Raw genomic sequence first — 22909 nt, forward strand, 5'->3', positions numbered from 1 at the left:
GGCTCGGTAAGACCTATTCTAAATCTGAAATCTTTGAACCTGTACATACAGAAATTCAAATTCAAGATGGAGTCACTCAGAGCAGTGATAGCGAATCTGGAAGAAGGGGACTTTATGGTGTCCCTGGACATAAAGGATGCTTACCTGCATGTCCCAATTTGCCCTTCACATCAAGGGTACCTCAGGTTCGTGGTGCAAAACTGTCATTATCAGTTTCAGACGCTGCCGTTTGGATTGTCCAAGGCACCTCGGGTCTTTACCAAGGTAATGGCCGAAATGATGATTCTTCTTCGAAGAAGAGGCGTATTAATTATCCCTTACTTGGACGATCTCCTGATAAGGGCAAGGTCCAGAGAACAGCTGGAGGACGGAGTAGCACTAACCCAATTAGTGCTGCAACAACACGGGTGGATTCTGAATTTTCCAAAATCTCAGTTGACACCGACAACACGTCTGCTGTTCCTGGGAATGATTCTGGACACGGTTCAGAAAAAGGTGTTTCTTCCGGAGGAGAAAGCCAAGGAGTTATCCAAACTTGTCAGGAACCTCCTAAAACCAGGAAAAGTGTCTGTGCATCAATGCACAAGAGTCCTGGGAAAGATGGTGGCTTCTTACGAAGCGATTCCATTCGGCAGATTCCACGCACGAACTTTTCAGTGGGATCTGTTGGACAAATGGTCCGGATCGCATCTGCAGATGCACCAGCGGATAACCTTATCACCACGGACAAGGGTGTCTCTTCTGTGGTGGTTGCAGAGTGCTCATCTGTTAGAGGGCCGCAGATTCGGCATACAGGACTGGGTCCTGGTGACCACGGATGCCAGTCTGAGAGGCTGGGGAGCGGTCACACAGGGAAGAAACTTCCAGGGAGTATGGTCAAGCCTGGAGATGTCTTTTCACATAAATATACTGGAGCTAAGAACGATTTACAATGCTCTAAGTCTGGCAAAACCCCTGCTTCAGGGTCAGCCGGTGTTGATCCAGTCGGACAACATCACGGCAGTCGCCCACGTAAACAGACAGGGCGGCACAAGAAGCAGGACAGCAATGGCAGAAGCTGCAAGGATTCTTCGCTGGGCGGAAGATCATGTGATAGCACTGTCAGCAGTGTTCATTCCGGGAGTGGACAACTGGGAAGCAGACTTCCTCAGCAGACACGATCTACACCCGGGAGAGTGGGGACTTCATCCAGAAGTCTTCCACATGATTGTGAACCGTTGGGAAAAACCAAAGGTGGATATGATGGCGTCCCGCCTCAACAAAAAACTGGACAGGTATTGCGCCAGGTCAAGAGACCCTCAGGCAATAGCTGTGGACGCTCTGGTAACACCGTGGGTGTTCCAGTCAGTGTATGTGTTCCCTCCTCTGCCTCTCAAACCAAAAGTACTGAGAATTATACGGCAAAGGGGAGTAAGAACGATACTCGTGGCTCCGGATTGGCCAAGAAGAACTTGGTACCCGGAACTTAAAGAGATGCTCACGGAGGATCCGTGGCCTCTACCTCTAAGACGGGACCTGCTTCAGCAGGGACCGTGTCTATTCCAAGACTTACCGCGGCTGCGTTTGACGGCATGGCGGTTGAACGCCGAATTCTAAGGGAAAAAGGCATTCCGGAAGAGGTCATTCCTACACTGGTAAAAGCCAGGAAGGAGGTGACTGCACAACATTATCACCGCATTTGGAGAAAATATGTTGCGTGGTGTGAGGCCAGGAAGGCCCCCACGGAGGAATTTCAACTGGGTCGATTCCTACATTTCCTGCAAACAGGATTGTCTATGGGCCTCAAATTGGGGTCCATTAAGGTTCAAATTTCGGCCCTGTCGATTTTCTTCCAGAAAGAATTGGCTTCAGTTCCTGAAGTCCAGACTTTTGTAAAAGGAGTACTACATATACAGCCCCCGTTTGTGCCCCCAGTGGCACCGTGGGATCTTAATGTAGTTTTGGATTTTCTCAAATCCCATTGGTTTGAGCCACTCAAATCGGTGGAGTTGAAATATCTTACATGGAAAGTAACCATGCTACTGGCCCTGGCTTCAGCCAGGAGAGTATCAGAATTAGCGGCTTTATCATATAAGAGCCCATATCTGATTTTCCATTCGGACAGGGCAGAACTGCGGACGCGTCCTCATTTTCTGCCTAAGGTGGTGTCAGCGTTTCACCTGAACCAGCCTATTGTGGTGCCTGCGGCTACTAACGATTTGGAGGATTCCAAGTTGTTGGACGTGGTCCGGGCATTGAAAATATATATTTCAAGAACGGCTGGAGTCAGAAAGTCTGACTCGCTGTTTATATTGTATGCACCCAACAAGCTGGGTGCTCCTGCTTCTAAGCAGACGATTGCTCGTTGGATTTGTAGCACAATTCAACTTGCACATTCTGTGGCAGGCTTGCCACAACCAAAATCTGTCAAGGCCCATTCCACAAGGAAAGTGGGCTCATCCTGGGCGGCTGCCCGGGGGGTCTCGGCATTACAACTCTGCCGAGCAGCTACGTGGTCGGGGGAGAACACGTTTGTAAAATTCTACAAATTTGATACCCTGGCTAAAGAGGACCTGGAGTTCTCTCATTCGGTGCTGCAGAGTCATCCGCACTCTCCCGCCCGTTTGGGAGCTTTGGTATAATCCCCATGGTCCTGACGGAGTCCCCAGCATCCACTTAGGACGTCAGAGAAAATAAGATTTTACTTACCGATAAATCTATTTCTCGTAGTCCGTAGTGGATGCTGGGCGCCCATCCCAAGTGCGGATTGTCTGCAATACTTGTACATAGTTATTGTTACAAAAAAATCGGGTTGTTATTGTTGTGAGCCGTCTGTTCAGAGGCTCCTACGTTTGTCATACTGTTAACTGGGTTCAGATCACAAGTTGTACGGTGTGATTGGTGTGGCTGATATGAGTCTTACCCGGGATTCAATATCCTTCCTTATTGTGTACGCTCGTCCGGGCACAGTATCCTGGCTGAGGCTTGGAGGAGGGTCATGGGGGGAGGAGCCAGTGCACACCACCTGATCCTGGAGCTTTATTTTTGTGCCCTGTCTCCTGCGGGGCCGCTATTCCCCATGGTCCTGACGGAGTCCCCAGCATCCACTACGGACTACGAGAAATAGATTTATCGGTAAGTAAAATCTTATTTTTTCCCCCATCAGATGAATTAAATGAAGTGTGTGAAGAAGCGTGGCTTTTCCCTGATAAAAAATTGGTAATTCCTAAGAAGGTACTAATGGCGTTCCCTTTCCCGCCAGAGGATAGGTCACGTTGGGAAACACCCCCAAGGGTGGATAAAGCGCTTACACGTTTGTCTAAAAAGGTGGCACTACCGTCTCCGGATACGGCCGCCCTCAAGGAACCTGCTGATAGAAAGCAGGAGGCGATCCTGAAGTCTGTATACACACACTCAGGCATTATACTTAGGCCAGCTATTGCGTCAGCATGGATGTGCAGTGCTGCCGCTGCGTGGTCAGATAAACTGTCAGAGAATATTGACACACTAGACAGAGACACGATCCTGTTAACCATAGACCATATCAAAGACTCAGTCTTATATATGAGAGATGCACAGAGGGAAATCTGCCGGCTGGCATCAAAAGTAAGTGCATTGTCCATTTCTGCTAGGAGAGGCTTATGGACTCGCCAGTGGACAGGAGATGCAGATTCTAAAAGGCACATGGAAGTTTTGCCTTATAAGGGTGAGGAATTATTTGGGGATGGTCTCTCGGACCTAGTTTCCACAGCAACGTCTGGGAAGTCAGCATTTTTACCCCATGTCCCCTCACAGCCTAAGAAGGCGCCGTTTTATCAGGTTCAGTCCTTTCGGACCCAGAAAAACAAGCGTGGAAAAGGCGGGTCTTTTCTGTCCAGAGGCAGAGGTAGGGGAAAAAGGCTGCAACAAACAGCAGGTTCCCAGGAGCAAAAGTCCTCCCCCGCTTCTTCTTCCAAGTCCGCCGCATGACGGTGGGGCTCCACAGGCGGAGCCAGGTACGGTGGGGGGCCACCTCAAGAATTTCAGCGATCAGTGGGCTCGCTCACAGGTGGATCCCTGGATCCTTCAAATAGTATCTCAAGGGTACAAACTGGAATTCGAGGCGTCTCCACCCCACCGGTTCCTAAAATCTGCCTTGCCGATTGCTCCCTCGGACAGGGAGGCGGTGCTAGCGGCAATTCACAAGCTGTATTCCCAGCAGGTGATAATCAAGGTACCCCTACTTCAACAAGGCCGGGGTTACTATTCCACACTATTTGTGGTGCCGAAACCGGACGGTTCGGTGAGACCCATTCTAAATTTGAAATCCTTGAACACATACATAAAAAAATTCAAGTTCAAGATGGAATCGCTCAGGGCGGTTATTGCAAGCCTGGAGGAGGGGGATTACATGGTATCCCTGGACATCAAGGATGCTTACTTGCATGTCCCCATTTACCATCCTCACCAGGAGTACCTCAGATTTGTGGTACAGGATTGCCATTACCAATTCCAGACGCTGCCGTTTGGACTGTCCACGGCACCGAGGGTATTTACCAAGGTTATGGCGGAAATGATGATACTCCTTCGAAAAAAGGGAGTTTTAATTATCCCGTACTTGGACGATCTCCTAATAAAGGCGAGGTCCAAGGAACAGTTGTTGGTGGGAGTAGCACTATCTCAGGAAGTGCTGCACCAGCACGGCTGGATTCTAAATATCCCAAAGTCACAGCTGGTTCCGACGACACGTCTACTGTTCCTGGGTATGATTCTGGATACAGTCCAGAAAAAAGTATTTCTCCCGGAGGAGAAAGCCAGGGAGTTGTCATCTCTAGTCAGAGACCTCCTGAAACCAAAACAGGTATCGGTGCATCACTGCACGAGGGTTCTGGGAAAGATGGTAGCTTCTTACGAAGCAATTCCCTTCGGCAGGTTCCATGCCAGAATCTTTCAGTGGGACCTGTTGGACAAATGGTCCGGATCGCATCTTCAGATGCAACGCTTAATAACCCTGTCTCCAAGAACCAGGGTGTCTCTACTGTGGTGGCTGCAGAGTGCCCATCTTCTAGAGGGCCGCAGGTTCGGCATACAGGACTGGGTCCTGGTGACCACGGATGCCAGCCTTCGAGGCTTGGGGGCAGTCACACGGGGAAGAAACTTCCAAGGACTATGGTCGAGTCAGGAGACTTCCCTTCACATAAATATTCTGGAACTAAGGGCCATTTACAATGCCCTAAGTCAAGCAAAATCCCTGCTCCTACACCAGCCGGTGCTGATCCAGTCAGACAACATCACGGCAGTCGCCCATGTAAATCGACAGGGCGGCACAAGAAGCAGGATGGCAATGGCACAAGCCACAAGAATTCTCCGATGGGCGGAGAATCATGTACTAGCACTGTCAGCAGTGTTCATTCCGGGAGTGGACAACTGGGAAGCAGACTTCCTCAGCAGACACGACCTCCACCCGGGAGAGTGGGGACTTCATCCAGAAGTCTTCCAGATGCTGGTAAACCGTTAGGAAAAACCACAGGTGGACATGATGGCGTCCCGCCTCAACAAAAAGTTAAAAAGATATTGCGCCAGGTCAAGGGACCCTCAGGCGATAGCTGTGGACGCTCTAGTGACACCGTGGGTGTACCAGTCGGTTTATGTGTTCCCTCCTCTGCCTCTCATACCGAAGGTATTGAGAATAATAAGAAGGCGAGGAGTAAACACAATTCTCGTGGTTCCGGATTGGCCAAGACGAGCGTGGTACCCGGAACTTCAAGAGATGATCTCAGAGGACCCGTGGCCTCTGCCGCTCAGACAAGACCTGCTACAGCAGGGGCCCTGTCTGTTCCAAGACTTACCGCGGCTGCGTTTGACGGCATGGCGGTTGAACGCCGGATCCTGAAGGAAAAAGGTATTCCGGAAGAAGTCATTCCTACGCTTATTAAAGCCAGGAAAGATGTTACGGCAAATCATTATCACCGCATATGGCGGAAATATGTTGCATGGTGCGAGGCCGAAAAGGCCCCAACAGAGGAATTTCAACTAGGTCGATTTCTGCATTTCCTGCAAGCAGGAGTGAATATGGGCCTAAAACTAGGCTCCATTAAAGTACAGATCTCGGCTCTGTCGATTTTCTTTCAAAAAGAACTAGCTTCAGTACCTGAAGTTCAGACGTTTGTGAAAGGAGTGCTGCATATTCAGCCCCCGTTTGTGCCTCCTGTGGCACCTTGGGATCTCAACGTGGTGTTGAGTTTCTTAAAATCACATTGGTTTGAGCCACTAAAAACCGTGGATCTGAAATATCTCACGTGGAAAGTGGTCATGTTATTGGCCTTGGCTTCGGCCAGGCGAGTGTCAGAATTGGCGGCTTTATCATGTAAAAGCCCTTATCTGATTTTCCATATGGATAGGGCAGAATTGAGGACTCATCCCCAGTTTCTCCCTAAGGTGGTGTCAGCGTTTCACCTGAACCAGCCTATTGTGGTGCCTGCGGCTACTAGGGATTTGGAGGACTCCAAGTTGCTAGACATTGTCAGGGCCCTGAAAATATATGTTTCCAGGACGGCTGGAGTCAGAAAATCTGACTCGCTGTTTATCCTGTATGCACCCAACAAGCTGGGTGCTCCTGCTTCTAAGCAGACTATTGCTCGCTGGATTTGTAGTACAATTCAGCTTGCACATTCTGTGGCAGGCCTGCCACAGCCAAAATCTGTAAATGCCCATTCCACAAGGAAGGTGGGCTCATCTTGGGCGGCTGCCCGAGGGGTCTCGGCTTTACAACTTTGCCGAGTTGCTACTTGGTCAGGGGCAAACACGTTTGCAAAATTTTACAAATTTGATACCCTGGCTGAGGAGGACCTGGAGTTCTCTCATTCGGTGCTGCAGAGTCACCCGCACTCTCCCGCCCGTTTGGGAGCTTTGGTATAATCCCCATGGTCCTTACGGAGTTCCCAGCATCCACTAGGACGTCAGAGAAAATAAGAATTTACTCACCGGTAATTCTATTTCTCGTAGTCCGTAGTGGATGCTGGGTGCCCATCCCAAGTGCGGATTGTCTGCAATACTTGTAAATAGTTATTGTTAACTAAAGGGTTATTGTTGAGCCATCTGTTGAGAGGCTCTGTTGTTTTCATGCTGTAAAACTGGATATAGTATCACGAGTTGTACGGTGTGATGGGTGTGGCTGGTATGAGTCTTACCCGGGATTCAAAATCCTTCCTTATTATGTCAGCTCGTCCGGGCACAGTGTCCTAACTGAGGCTTGGAGGAGGGTCATAGTGGGAGGAGCCAGTGCACACCAGGTAGTCATAATTCTTTCTAGAGTGCCCAGCCTCCTTCGGAGCCCGCTATTCCCCATGGTCCTTACGGAGTTCCCAGCATCCACTACGGACTACGAGAAATAGAATTACCGGTGAGTAAATTCTTATTTTTTTGATGGCTCAATGTACACAAACTTTGTTTAATACTCAGTTATTAAAAATATTGTATTAAATGACCTTCAGGCTGTGTGCATAAGGAGTATATGAAACATAAATGAATTGTGTGAATGTACACACACTTTGTTTAATGCACAAAGTTATAAAAAGTATTGGCTAAAATAACCTTCAGGCTGTGTGTATAAGGTGTATATGAAACATAAATGAGTTCTGTGCTTAGATTTAGGTCCCATTGCCATGATATCTCATTATGGTATGCAATTATTCCAAAATACGGAAAAATCCGATATCCAAAATTCCTCTGGTCCCAAGCATTTTGGATAAGGGATACTCAACCTGTATAATTAATGAAGGTTAAATATATAGCTCATATTTCTCTTACGTCCTAGAGGATATTGGGGATCCATTTAGTACCATGGGGTATAGACCGGTCCACTAGGAGCCATGGGCACTTTAAGAATTTGAAAGTGTGGGCTGGCTCCTCCCTCTATGTCCCTCCTACCAGACTCAGGTTAAAAAATGTGCCCGGAGGAGCCGGTCACGTCGCTGAAAGCTCCTGAAAAGTTTTCTGCATTTATTTTTCTGTTTGTTATTTTCAAGCAGGTCTTGATGGCACCAGCCTGCCTGCTTCATGGAACTTAGGGGGGCGGGAACGGCCCAACCTCTTGAAGGGTTAATAGACCCGTTACCCACTGACAGGACACTAGCTCCTGAGGGAACTATTCGCAAGCCCCACCACGGCGAGCGTACATTCCTGCAGCACGCCGCCACCCCTAACAGAGCCAGAAGAAAGAAGAGTGGTGAGTACTTAGTCGGTGTCCCGGTTAGCGGGTCGCCAGCCATTATGGCGGCATGAGGGCACAGCTTCTCACTGGGGCGGATTGCGTCTCCAGACTAAGTACACAACTGCGTCTTAGTACACTGTACACAGTACCCACACTGGCAAACAAAGCCTTAAAACGGATCTGGCTCCGTTTTAAGCACAAAATTACCTCAGCCAGTATAAAAAAAGCGGAACGGGGCCCAGGCCCTTGCCATTTGTCCACAAAAGCGATCTCTGGCCCATATCCTGCAGTCTGACGCTGAGGGGTCAGACGGAGGGGGAGGTGGATTCAGAAGGGGGGGGGGGGGGACGCTGCTCTGTCACAGGGAATAGAGGCTCTTATAGAAGCTAACAGACATTCTGCAAATTCCTGATAAAGTGGCAGAGGAGTGTGAGGAATCTTATTTTAATGTAAAAAAGAAATACTCAGTCACTTTTCCTGTGTCAAAGGAATTGATTACCCTATTTGAAGAACCGTGGGTTAATCCTGATAAGAAATTTCAGATCCCTAAAAGGTTAATCTCATCTTTTTCCTTTTCCTCCAGAGGATAGGAAAAAATGGGAAAATCCATCGATAGTGGATGCATCAGTATCCAGGCTGTCATGGAAAATAGTGTTGCCTGTCCCTGCTGCAGCCTCCCTGAAAGATACGGCCAATCGCAAGATTGAGACTACACACAGATCCTTGTACATTGCTACTGGGGTGGCCCAGAGACCCACTATAGCATGTGCGTGGATTACTAAAGACATTGCTAGATGGTCAGGTAAGCTAATTGAGGGGTTGGATTCCTTCTCTAAGGGGGAGATTATTTTACTCCTGCATATACAGGACTCTGCAAACTTTCTGGTGGAAGCCATAAAAGAAGTGGGTTTGCTTAATGCACGCACCACGGCTATGGCAGTGTCGGCACGCAGGGGTTTATGGTTACGCCAGTGGACTGCAGACTCGGATTCCAGGAAAAGCGTGGAAGGCCTACCCTTCACAGGAGAGGCCTTATTTGGAGACTAACTAGACAAATGGATCTCCAAAGCTACTGCGAATAAGTCTACATATCTTCCTTCTGCAGCTACCCCAACTAGGAAGACCTACTCAGGACCTACTCTACAGTCCTTTCGGACTGCCGAGTTTAAGTGCAAAGCCAGAGGATCTTCTACAGCCAACAGAGGCGCTAGAGGCAAACCAACAACTGCCGATTGTCAGGAACAGAGCGCCAGCTCTGCTTCCGCAAAGCCTTCAGCATGACGGTGGACCGCGATGCCTGAAAGACTGGCAGGTGGGAGCCCGACTAAAAATTTTCAGTCACATCTGGACAACATCATGCCAGGATCCCTGGGTCATAGACCTTATTTCCCAGGGCTACAGACTGGAGTTTCAGGAACTCCCACCTCACAGATTCTTCAAATCAGGCTTACCAGTTTCACAGGAAGCAAGTATAACCTTACAGGATGCCTTTCAAAAACTGGTACAAACGCAGGTCATTGTTCCAGTTCCACCTCATCTCCAAAACAAGGGGTATTATTCCAACTTGTTTGTGGTACCGTAGCTGGATGGTTCAGTAAGGACAATTCTGAATCTAAAATCACTGAACCTGTACTTACGAGTGTTCAAGATGGAGTCTCTGAGAGCTGTGATCTCAGGTCTGGAGGAGGGGGAATTCCTAGTGTCTCTGGATATCAAGGATGCGTACCTTCACATTCCGATCTGGCCGCCTCATCAGGCTTATCTACGGTTTGCACTGCAGGACTGTCACTACCAGTTCCAGGCCCTACCTTTTGGTCTTTCCACGGCACCGAGGGTGTTCACCAAGGTGATGGCAGAGATGATGTTTCTCCTTCGCAAGCAGAAAGTGAACATAATTCAGTACCTGGACGATCTTCTGATAAAGGTACCGTCCAGGAAGAGGTTGTTGAACAGCATTGGCCTCACAACTACTCCTGGATCACGACTGGATTCTGAATCTTCCGAAATCTCACTTAGAGCCAACTCGGAGGCTCCCTTTTCTGGGAATGATACTGGTCAAACAGCCGCAGAAAGTATTTCTTCCATTGGAAAAGGCTTTGGTAATCCAGTCGATTTTGGTTTGGGATGTCCTGAAGCCAACACGGATATCTGTGCACCTATGCATTCGCCTTCTGGGAAAAATGGTGGCCTCTTATGAGGCTCTTCAGTACGATAGGTTTCATGCACGACCCTTCCAGCTCGATCTGTTGGACAAATGGTCCAGATCACATCTTCACATGCACCAGAGGATCCGTCTGTCACCAAAGGCCAGGATCTCTCGTCTGTGGTGGCTACAGATTTCTCACCTGATCGAGGGCCGACGGTTCGGGATTCAAAATTGGGTTCTGCTAACCGCGGACGCAAGCCTCAGAAGTTGGGGAGCAGTCACCCAGGGGGTGCAGTTTCAAGGAAGATGGTCAAGTCAGGAAGTCGTCCTTCCAATCAACATTCTGGAACTCAGGGCTATATACAATGCCCTTCTGCAGGCCTCATATCTTCTTCAAGATTGGGCCATTCAGGTCCAGTCGGACAATGGGGGTAATTCTGAGTTGATCGCAGCAGCAAGTTTGTTAGCAATTGGGCAAAACCATGTGTACTGCAGGGGGCGACAGATTGATATAACATTTGCAGAGAGAGTTAGATTTGGGTGGGTTATTTTGTTTTTGTGCAGGGTAAATACTGGCTGCTTTATTTTTACACTGCAAATTAGATTTCAGTTTGAATACACCCCACCCAAATCTAACTCTCTCTGCACGTTATACCTGTCCCCCCTGCAGTACACATGAGGGGTAATTCCAAGTTGATCGCAGCAGGAACTTTTTTAGCAGTTGGGCAAAACCATGTGCACTGCAGGGGAGGCAGATTTAACATGTGCAGAAAGAGTAGGATTTGGGTGGGTTATTTTATTTCTGTGCAGGGTAAATACTGGCTGCTTTATTTTTACACTGCAAATTAGATTGCAGATTGAACACACCACACCCAAATCTAACTCTCTCTGCACATGTTATATCTGCCTCCCCTGCAGTGCACATGGTTTTGCCCAACTGCTAAAAAAAAATTCCTGCTGCGATCAACTTGGTTTTGCCCAACTGCTAACAAATTTTATAACAACAAAGAATGAGACAGCGCTGTCCACTTAAGTTTGTGAGATTCAAATTTATCTTTTTTTAAAAATACATATACACACACAATAATAAAAAATTGAATATAAATATAAAAATATATAAATACATACAACAAGGATACCGGCCAGTATCACATATTATTTCTATATAATCCAACAATATGCTAAATTGTTCTGACACTGATGAAGCCGCTGATAACGGACCCTGAGGCGGAGAAACGCGTTTGAGAGGGAGAAAGATAACAGTACTGTGAGTTAAAGAACAAGCTTCTCACCCCCTGCAATTATCGGGTGCAGAGCTTGTCACATACAAATACCGGCCGGTGAACTTGCATCACTCATACCCCAGTGCACAGGGTTAAGAGTGTTTTTAAAGCGTTGGTGACCCTTTTCATGCTGCTAGCTTTGGCAGCTGGACAGGATAATATCTAAATTGAGCACGTTGGCTATATGTGCTCTAATCCTGGATCAATGTTTTATAAAGAAAGAGGGGGCTAAGCTAATTTACTAACCTTGCTTCCGTCACTGATAATCGGCTGTTTGATTTTACGGGACAATATTCCAAAAGTGTGCTCCTTCCAGAAGTGTGTGCAGTTGCATAACAATACTAACCCTGCCTGATTCACTGATAATCGGCTGTTTGATTTTACGGGACAATATTCCAAAAGTGTGCTCCTTCTAGAAGTGTGTGCAGTTGTATAACAATACTAACCCTGCCTGATTCGGATGACTGAAAGGCTATTTGGAGAAGGAAAGTCATACTTGTTCATTGAAGCGTAACAAACCATTGTGCCTAATTATCGGGACTGTCATTGCAGCATTCACCAATTTTAAGTTCAGAGATATATATTATTTATTTGTTAATATGATTTTCAATTAATAAAATTTAGCATATTGTTGGATTATATAGAAATAATATGTGATACTGGCCGGTATCCTTGTATGTATTTATATATTTTTATATTTATATTCAATTTTTTATTATTGTGTGTGTATATGTATTTTTAAAAAAAGATAAATTTGAATCTCACAAACTTAAGTGGACAGCGCTGTCTCATTCTTTGTTGTTATAGTCTTTTATTGGAGGGTTTTTGGATCATCCCTCAGAGGTCAGCTGCTTTCACCAGGTTTAGTGACGAGCGCCAGGTGCAAATATATTTGTTTGCTAACAAATTTGCTGCTGCGATCAACTCAGAATTAGGCCCAATGTGACGGCAGTGACGTACATAAACCGACAGGGCGGAACGAAGAGCAGAGCAGCAGTGTCAGAGGTGTCAAGAATTCTCCTCTGGGCAGAAAAACACGCTGCGCCGTTGTCAGCAGTCTTCATTCCTGGAGTAGACAACTGGGAAGCAGACTTCCTCAGCAGACACGACCTGCACCCGGGGGAGTGGGCCCTTCACCCGGAGGTTTTCAGGTGCTTGACAAGTCGATGGGGATATCCACAGATCGACATGATGGCCTCTCGTCTCAACAAGAAGCTCAAGTGGTATTATTCCAGGTCGGAAGACCCACAGGCAGTGGCGGTGGATGCTCTGACGACTCCATGGGTCTATCAGATGATTTACGTGTTTCCTCCACTTCCTCTAATCCCAAGAATTCTGAAAAGAATAAAAAGTGAAAAAGTTCATGCAATTCTCATTGCTCCGGACTGGCCAAGAAAGGATCCTGTTACGCGGATCTCCTTGAGATGCTCCTGGAAGGTCTGTGGCGTCTACCTCTTTGTGAGGATCTTCTGCAACAGGGCCCGTTCGTCTATCAAGACTTACCACGGCTAAGTTTGACGGCATGGAAGTTGAACGGCGAATTCTAGCCAGGAGATGCATCCCTGACAAAGTCATCCCGACTATGAGCCAAGCCAGGATGGGGTAACATCTAAACATTACCTCTGTATTTGGAAGAAATACGTCTCTTGGTGTGAGAGCAGAAAATATTCTGCGGTGGAATTTCATCTGGGACGTTTCCTGCTACTTCTGCAGTCGGGTGTGGATGTGGGCCTACATTTGGGCTCCATAAAAGTCCAGATTTCGACCTTGTCCATTTTCTTTCGAAAACAATTGGCTTCTCTTCCTGAGGTCTAGACGCTCTTGAAAGGTGTTGTGCACATTCAGCCTCCCTTTGTGCCTCCCACAACACCTTGGGATCTCAATTTGGTGCTGCAGTTCCTCCAATTGGAATGGTTTGAACTGTTACAGGAAGTAGATGTTAAATATCTTACGCGGAAGACCGTCACACTGTTGGCTTTGGCTTAAGCAAGTCTTGTGTCGGAGCTGGGGGCGTTGTCCTACAAGAGCCCTTATTTATTTTTCCATGAGGACAGAGCTGAACTCGGGACTCGTCAGCAATTTCTTCCTAAAGTGCTGTCTGCATTTCACATCAACCAACCCATTGTGGTCCCAGTTGTTACCGACACCTCTGTTACTTCAAAGTCTTTGGATGTTGTGAGGGCTTTGAAGGTGTATGTGAAGAGAACAGCTCGTCACAGGAAAACTGACTCGCTGTTTGTTCTTTACAATCCCAATAAAATTGGGTGTCCTGCTCCAAAGCAGTCAATTGCACGCTGTATCAGGCTCACTATCCAGCATGCTTATTCCACGGCAGGATTGCCGGTTCCTAAATTTGTACAGCCCACTCGACTAGGTCATGGGTTCTTCTTAGGCGGCTGCCCGCAGTGTCTCGGCCTTACAGCTCTGCCGAGCAGCTACTTGGTCAGGTTCGAACACGTTTGCAAAGTTCTACAAGTTTGATACTTTGGCCTCTGAGGACCTTCAATTTGGTCAATCAGGTCTGCAGGAACCTCGGCACTCTCCCACCCGGTTTGGGAGCTTTGTTTCTTCCCCATGGTACTAAATGGATCCCCAGTATCCTCTAGGACGTAAGAGAACATAGGATTTTAATTACCTACCGGTAAATCCTTTTCTCGTAGTCCGTAGAGGATACTGGGCGACCGCCCGGTGCTTCATTCTTCCTGCACTGTTACTTAAGTATTGTCGTTTGGTTCAGCTGTTGCTATTCCTGTATCAAGTTTGGTTAGCTTAGCTTTCCACTTGTTTGTGCTGGTTCGGAATCTCACCACTATCGTTTTTTTCTCTGACGTCCTAAGTGGATGCTGGGACTCCGTAAAGACCATGGGGAATAGCGGCTCCGCAGGAGACTGGGCACAACTATAAAGAAAGCTTTAGGTCTAACTGGTGTGCCCTGGCTCCTCCCACTATGACCCTCCTCCAGACTTCAGTTAGAATCTTGTGCCCGGCTGAGCTGGATGCACACTAGGGGCTCTCCTGAGCTCCTAGAAAGAAAGTATATTTAGGTTTTTTATTTTACAGTGAGATCTGCTGGCAACAGACTCACTGCAGCGAGGGACTAAGGGGAGAAGAAGCGAACCTACCTAACAGGTGGTAGTTTGGGCTTCTTAGGCTACTGGACACCATTAGCTCCAGAGGGATCGACCGCAGGACCCGACCTTGGTGTTCGTTCCCGGAGCCGCGCCGCCGTCCCCCTTACAGAGCCAGAAGCATGAAGAGGTCCGGAAAATCGGCGGCAGAAGACTTCGGTCTTCACCAAGGTAGCGCACAGCACTGCAGCTGTGCGCCATTGCTCCTCATGTACACCCCACACTCCGGTCACTGATGGGTGCAGGGCGCTGGGGGGGGGGCGCCCTGAGGGCAATATGACACCTTGGCTGGCAAATCTACATCATATATAGTCCTAGAGGCTATATAGATGTAAAAATACCCCTGCCAGTATTCCAGAAAAAGCGGGAGAAGTCTGCCGGAAAAGGGGCGGGGCCATCTCCCTCGGCACACTGGCGACATTTTTCCCTCACAGTCTGAAACCTACAGAAGGGTAAAAAAGAGAGGGGGGGGCACTAAATTTAGGCGCAGGATAATATATATATATATATATATATATATATATAGATATATAAAAAGCAGCTATAAGGGAAAACACTCATTTATAGTGGGATCCCTGTGTTATATAGCGCTCTGGTGTGTGCTGGCATACTCTCTCTCTGTCTCCCCAAAGGGCTTTGTGGGGTCCTGTCCTCTGTCAGAGCATTCCCTGTGTGTTTGCGGTGTGTCGGTACGGCTGTGTCGACATGTTTGATGAGGAGGCTTATGTGGAGGCGGAGCAGATGCCTGTAAATGTGATGTCACCCCCTGCGGGGTCGACACCTGAGTGGATGGTGCTGTGGAAGGAATTACGCGACAGTGTCGACTCCTTGCATAAAAGGTTTGACGACATACCTAATGTGGGACAGCCGGCTTCTCAGCCTGTGCCTGCCCAGGCGTCTCAAAAGCCATCAGGGGCTCTAAAACGCCCGCTACCTCAGATGGCAGACACAGATGTCGACACGGATACTGACTCCAGTGTCGACGACGATGAGACTAATGTAACTTCCAGTAGGGCCACACGTTACATGATTGAGGCAATGAAAAATGTGTTGCACATTTCTGATGTTACCCCCGGTACCACAAAAAAGGGTATTATGTTTGGAGAGAAAAAACTACCAGTAGCTTTTCCTCCATCTGAGGAGTTAAATGAAGTGTGTGAAGAAGCGTGGGCTTCCCCTGATAAGAAGCTGGTAATTTCTAAGAGGTTACTAATGGCGTACCCTTTCCCGCCAGAGGATAGGTCACGTTGGGAAACATCCCCTAGAGTGGATAAAGCGCTCACACGCTTGTCAAAGAAGGTGGCACTACCGTCTCCGGAAACGGCCGCCCTGAAGGAATCTGCTGATGGAAAGCAGGAGGCTATCCTGAAATCTATATATACACACACAGGTGTTATACTGAGACCAGCTATTGCTTCAGCATTGATGTGCAGTGCTGCAGCTGCATGGTCAGATTCCCTGTCAGAAAATATAGATACCCTAGACAGGGACACTATATTGCTAACCGTAGAGCATATAAAAGACGCACTTTTATACATGAGGGATGCACAGAGGGATATTTGCCGGCTGGGATCCAAAATTAGTGCAATGTCCATTTCTGCCAGGAGAGGGTTATGGACTCGGCAGTGGACAGGAGATGCAGATTCCAAAAGACACATGGAAGTTCTGCCTTATAAGGGTGAGGAGTTGTTCGGGGATGGTCTCTCGGACCTCGTTTGCACAGCAACAGCTGGGAAGTCTACATTTTTACCCCATGTTCCCTCACAGCCAAAGAAAGCACCGTATTATCAGGTACAGTCCTTTCGGCCCAATAGGGGCAAGCGGGTTAAAGGCGCGTCCTTTCTGCCCAGAGGCAGAGGTAGGGGAAAAAGCTGCAGCATACAGCCAGTTCCCAGGAGCAAAAGTCCTCCCCCGCTTCCTCTAAGTCCACAGCATGACGCTGGGGCTCCACAGGCGGAGCCAGGTACGGTGGGGGCCCGTCTCAAATATTTCAGCAATCAGTGGGCTCGCTCACGGGTGGATCCCTGGATTTTTCAGATAGTATCTCAGGGGTACAAGCTGGAATTCGAGACGTCTCCCCCCCCCCCCCCCCCCGCCGTTTCCTCAAATCTGCCTTGCCAACCACTCCCTCAGGCAGGGAGACAGTGTTACAGGCAATTCACAAGCTGTATTCACAACAGGTGATAGTAAAGGTACCCCTACTTCAACAAGGACGGGGTTACTATTCCACAATGTTTGTGGTACCGAAACCGGACGGTTCGGTGAGACCCATTTTAAATTTGAAATCCTTGAACACTTATATAAAAAATTTAAGTTCAAGATGGAATCGCTCAGGGCGGTTATTGCAAGCCTGGACGAGGGGGATTACATGGTATCACTGCACATCAAGGATGCTTACCTGCATGTCCCCATTTACCATCCTCACCAGGAGTACCTCAGATTTGTGGTACAGGATTGTCATTACCAATTCCAGACGTTGCCGTTCGGTCTATCCACTGCTCCGAGGGTCTTTACCAAGGTAATGGCCGAAATGATGATACTCCGTCGAAAGAAGGGAGTTTTAATTATCCCGTACTTGGACGATCTCCTGATAAAGGCGAGGTCCATAGAGCAGTTGTTGGTCGGGGTAGCACTATCTCGGGAGGTGCTACAACAGCACGGCTGGATTTTAAACATTCCAAAGTCACAGCTGGTCCCTGCGACACGTCTACTGTTCCTGGGGATGGTTCTGGACACAGAACAGAAAAAAAGTGTTTCTCCCGGAGGAGAAGGCCAAGGAGCTGTCATCTCTAGTCAGAGGCCTCCTAAAACCAAAACAGGTGTCGGTGCATCACTGCACGCGGATCCTGGGAAAGATGGTAGCTTCCTACGAAGCGATTCCATTCGGCAGGTTTCATGCAAGAACCTTTCAGTGGGACCTGTTGGACAAGTGGTCCGGATCGCATCTTCAGATGCATCGGCTGATAACCCTGTGTCCAAGGACAAGGGTGTCTCTGCTGTGGTGGCTGCAGAGTGCTCATCTTCAAGAGGGCCGCAGATTCGGCATACAGGACTGGGTCCTGGTGACCACGGAGGCCAGCCTTCGAGGTTGGGGGGCAGTCACCCAGGGAAGAAACTTCCAAGGACTATGGTCAAGTCAGGAGACTTCCCTGCACATAAATATTCTGGAACTAAGGGCCATTTACAATGCCCTAAGTCAGGCAAAACCCCTGCTTCAAAACCAGCCGGTACTGATCCAGTCAGACAACATCACGGCGGTCGCCCATGTAAACCGACAGGGCGGCACGAGAAGCAGGACGGCAATGGCAGAAGCCTCAAGGATTCTCCGATGGGCGGAAAATCACGTGTTAGCACTGTCAGCAGTGTTCATTCCGGGAGTGGACAACTGGGAAGCAGACTTCCTCAGCAGGCACGACGTCCACCCGGGAGAGTGGGGACTTCATCCAGAAGTCTTTCAAATGATTGTAAACCGTTGGGAAAGGCCACAGGTGGACATGATGGCGTCCCGCCTAAACAAAAAGCTAGAAAAGTATTGCGCCGGGTCAAGAGACCCTCAGGCGATAGCTGTGGACGCTCTAGTGACACCGTGGGTGTACCGGTCGGTTTATGTGTTCCCTCCTCTTCCTCTCATACCAAAGGTACTGAGGATAATACGGAGAAGAGGAGTAAGAACTATACTCATTGTTCCGGATTGGCCAAGAAGAGCTTGGTACCCGGAACTTCAAGAAATGATCTCAGAGGACCCATGGCCTCTACCGCTCAGACAAGACCTGCTGCAGCAGGGGCCCTGTCTGTTCCAAGACTTACCGCGGCTGCGTTTGACGGCATGGCGGTTGAACACCGGAGGGCATTCCGGAGGAAGTCATTCCTACGCTGATTAAAGCTAGGAAAGAAGTAACCGCAAACCATTATCACTGCATATGGCGAAAATATGTTGCGTGGTATGAGGCCAGGAAGACCCCAACGGAGGAATTTCAGCTGGGCCGTTTCCTGCACTTCCTACAGTCTGGGGTGACTATGGGCCTTAAATTGGGTTCCATTAAGGTCCAGATTTCGGCTCTATCGATTTTCTTCCAGAGAGAACTGGATTCACTACCTGAAGTTCAGACTTTTGTTAAGGGAGTGCTGCATATTCAGCCCCCTTTTGTGCCTGCAGTGGCACCTTGGGATCTCAATGTGGTGTTGGATTTCCTAAAGTCACATTGGTTTGAGCCACTGAAAACCGTGGATTTTAAATATCTCACATGGAAAGTGGTCATGTTGTTGGCCTTGGCTTCGGCCAGGCGTGTATCAGAATTTGCGGCTTTGTCATGTAAAAGCCCTTATCTGATTTTCCATGTGGATAGGGCAGAATTGAGGACTCGTCCCCAGTTTCTCCCTAAAGTGGTATCCGCTTTTCATCTGAACCAACCTATCGTGGTGCCTGCGGCTACAAAAGACTTGGAGGCTTCCAAGTTGTTGGACGTAGTCAGGGCCCTGAAAATATGTTTCCAGGACAGCTGGAGTCAGAAAGTCTGACTCGCTATTTATCCTGTATGCGCCCAACAAGTTGGGTGCACCTGCTTCAAAGCAGACTATTGCTCGCTGGATCTGTAGTACGATTCAGCTTGCACATTCTGCGGCTGGACTGCCGCATCCTAAATCAGTGAAAGCCCATTCCACGAGGAAGGTGGGCTCTTCTTGGGCGGCTGCCCGAGGGGTCTCGGCTCTTCAACTTTGCCGAGCAGCTACTTGGTCGGGGTCAAACACGTTTGCTAAATTCTACAAGTTTGACACCCTGGCTGAGGAGGACCTAGAGTTTGCCCATTCGGTGCTGCAGAGTCATCCGCACTCTCCCGCCCGTTTGGGAGCTTTGGTATAATCCCCATGGTCCTTACGGAGTCCCAGCACTTAGGACGTCAGAGAAAATAAGAATTTACTCACCGGTAATTCTATTTCTCGTAGTCCATAGTGGATGCTGGGCACCCATCCCAAGTGCGGATTGTCTGCAATACTTGTATATAGTTATTGCTTAACTAAAGGGTTATTGTTGAGCCATCTGTTGAGAGGCTCAGTTGTTATCATACTGTTAACTGTGTATTGTATCACGAGTTATACGGTGTGGCTGGTATGAGTCTTACCCGGGATTCAAAATCCTTCCTTATTGTGTCAGCTCTTCCGGGCACAGTATCCTAACTGAAGTCTGGAGGAGCGTCATAGTGGGAGGAGCCAGTGCACACCAGTTAGACCTAAAGCTTTCTTTATAGTTGTGCCCAGTCTCCTGCGGAGCCGCTATTCCCCATGGTCCTTACGAAGTCCCCGCATCCACTACGGACTACGAGAAATAGAATAGAATTACCGGTGAGTAAATTCTTATTTTATCTTTCTCTCAAAGTATGTCCGTCTCCTCGGCCACAGTTTCCTAGACTGAGTCTGGTAGGAGGGGCATCGAGGGAGGAGCCAGCCCACACTATCAAATTCTTAAAGTATCCATGGCTCCTAGTGGACCCGTCTATACCCCATGGTACTAATTGGAACCCCAGTATCCTCTACGAACTTCGAGAAAAGGATTTACCGGTAGGTAATTAAAATCCTATTTTTACTGCAGCTCTCTTAAACAAAAATAATAATAATTATCCATACTCTGCAAATAGCTGAAACTGTCCCTCATATTTAGGAGTGTCTTGATGGGATCTCATGTAACATAAAAATCTGATTCTTCAGCCATTTATGTGAAATCACTGTTCTACCAGTGCATATTGTGCATTTCTGCACTTCCAAGCTGCCACTCAGGCTGTTCCTGCTTTGTTAGAGAAACACCCTATTTCCTAACATGACAACTTCCTTCAAAGAAGCTGTTTATTGTAGTGTGAACGTTATAGGTAGTCCATGCTTATTATCCCATTAACACACAGTCATTGGCTTTACATATTCCTGAAAGTTAGGAGATGCCCTTAATGATTTCAGATAATAATACATATCTGCCATTTCAGGGTCACAATGTTCACATTCGTACAAAAGGAGGCAAAGTGATATGTCTGGGCACAGTCCATGGGAATGTGGATATCCATGCTTTGGCTCACAGTGTAAGTATCAACTCTTTATCATTAGTATTAGCTAATACGGAGTGTATCTACATTTGGATTTACCCCTGTTACGGTACTTAATTGTGACCAGGATTAGAGAGTATCAATGGTGTTCATTGCTTGTTCCGCCTAACATCCTGAGGAAGGATTATCCGAAACGTTTTGGTGATAACAGGATATCTCCGGTTTGAATGTACTTGTTGTTTATTTTTTTGTCAGACTTTTTTTTTTTTTTTAACAACTTCCAAATTGTCCCATTTTCTTTCCATTCATCCCAAGTTTTTAAATGGTGGATGTGTGACTTTTTGGTCATTTTAGCTGAAGGAGGAACAAATAGTTGTATGTCCAGGGAACATTTTTAACTTGTTTTAATTGTTTTTATGGATTGTTCAGAATAAATATCATTTTGTCACTTTTCTGGAGCTCCTGGCCACTCATAAAGTGGTAATTGAAGATAAGGAGTGATCTTTCAAGATTAAAAATACCTTTTATGTGAATGTAGTTGCTTATATTTAGGTTAATGAATTACCTATAAACGGGGAATGTGGCTGATTTTTCCATGTGGTATGTAAGCAGAAGTACCAAAGAAACCTTAATGTGAACTCATCTAGCCACATTAAGGCGAGTGAGATTGGAAGGAAATTTACGCTTATGAGGATTTCACAGATTGATACTGATGTGGATTCCTTGCATTCTTCTACTGTTTGGGAGAATTTAGGCTGGTACATCAATCACCTAGCCTGATTATTAAAACTGTGCTTGTGGACCACTCATTGTTTTATTCTGTATTGATCAAACCCCTGAGTGATAGTACCCATGAGTGATTGGACTGAGCTGCAGTTTGGGGGTGCAAGTTACCCATGTGTTTTATATAACCCTGTTACATGTAGCCTGAGGTTTCAAGTTGCCAAGTCAGCGTGATGCAGAATACAGTTGTAATGAAGTGGGGTGGTGATATCAGGGGACGTATTCCTTTTCCATGTTTGCAGATTACAATGAGAAGGGTTTGTGTAATATAACACCCCCCTCCTTTATTCGATCTTTAACTTTATTACTGTACATATTGGGCCGGCCCCGACACCGGAAGTTACGCTATTCACGTTCCGTGCAGAAATGCGGAAGTTGCTCATTGGTGCCTTTTGGTGCTTCCTTGTAGGTCTATAAGGAGCTAAAGGAGCAAGGTAAGTTTTGATGCTGGAATTTAGTCGTTTGTGCACTCTATCAATTTTGATGTGCTGCTGTTCCTCTTTAGGAAAGTCCAAAGAGGACAGAGATCAACCTAACGATGTAAGATTTAAAAAAACAAAACATTTTTTAATTTGCATTGAAATGTGTTGAGTGCCCCTCTTTGTTTCTATATGTGGAGACCAGTTTTTGTTGCTGGGGGAGACACCCCCCAGTCAGTTGCTGTTCATATTCTGGATTAATGATCGTGCAGCCTACTGTTATATACTTACACACACACACACACACGAAAATCTGTTATATATACATTTATTTATTTTAGTATACCTGAATGGGGTCTTTGAGACCTTGTCCCCCTATTGTAGTGTGAGCAAAGCCAGACAGACTGTCTATCACTGATGCAATTATTTTTTAGCAGAGCTTTCATCTTCGTTTAGATGACCCATTCATCTGTTCATTTTAGTGATGTTTCCCCATTTAGAGCACATGCTGGAAAATATTGCTGTTTGCATTCTTAATACAAATGAGACCACTCATATAAATGTGAATTGCATATCAAATTCTTCTCTCATGCACATTCATTGTGTTCTCACGGGTGTAGTACGACTGGCCGGCAGTCTGGCTCTCGGCGCCCAGCATACAGACGCCGGGATCCGGACCATCAGAATGCCGGCAGCGGTGCGAGCGCAAAAGAGCACCGTGCGGGCACGGTGAAGCGCTACACTGCGGGCATGGTAGCGCGCCACGCTATATATTCATCCAGAGGGAGAGTATTCGTCGGTATACCGGCTGTCGGGATCTCGACAGCCGGTACATCGAGTGCCACCCTGTTCTCACATGTGGTTTGTACTGGCATCTTTTTACACAAACTAAACGCCTGTAGGTTACAAACCCCATATAAGTGCTTTCTGAACAGCAACTTGAGCAACACT

The 22909-nt window shown here is 47.4% G+C and overlaps 1 protein-coding gene across 2 annotated transcripts in view; it reads left to right on the top strand.

Annotated features, from left to right (window-relative positions):
- The window catches only part of FAM185A (family with sequence similarity 185 member A), a 190561-nt gene that overhangs the window by 55882 nt on the left and 111770 nt on the right, over positions 1-22909 (top strand). For both annotated transcript variants that reach the window (XM_063926995.1, XM_063926994.1), the window contains exon 3: positions 20700-20792. In XM_063926995.1, the coding sequence (XP_063783065.1) occupies positions 20700-20792 (93 nt within the window). The remainder of the gene's footprint in view (positions 1-20699; positions 20793-22909) is intronic.

Source organism: Pseudophryne corroboree, chromosome 6 (genome assembly GCF_028390025.1).
Source record: "Pseudophryne corroboree isolate aPseCor3 chromosome 6, aPseCor3.hap2, whole genome shotgun sequence".
In the NCBI taxonomy this organism is placed as follows: Eukaryota; Metazoa; Chordata; class Amphibia; order Anura; family Myobatrachidae; genus Pseudophryne; species Pseudophryne corroboree.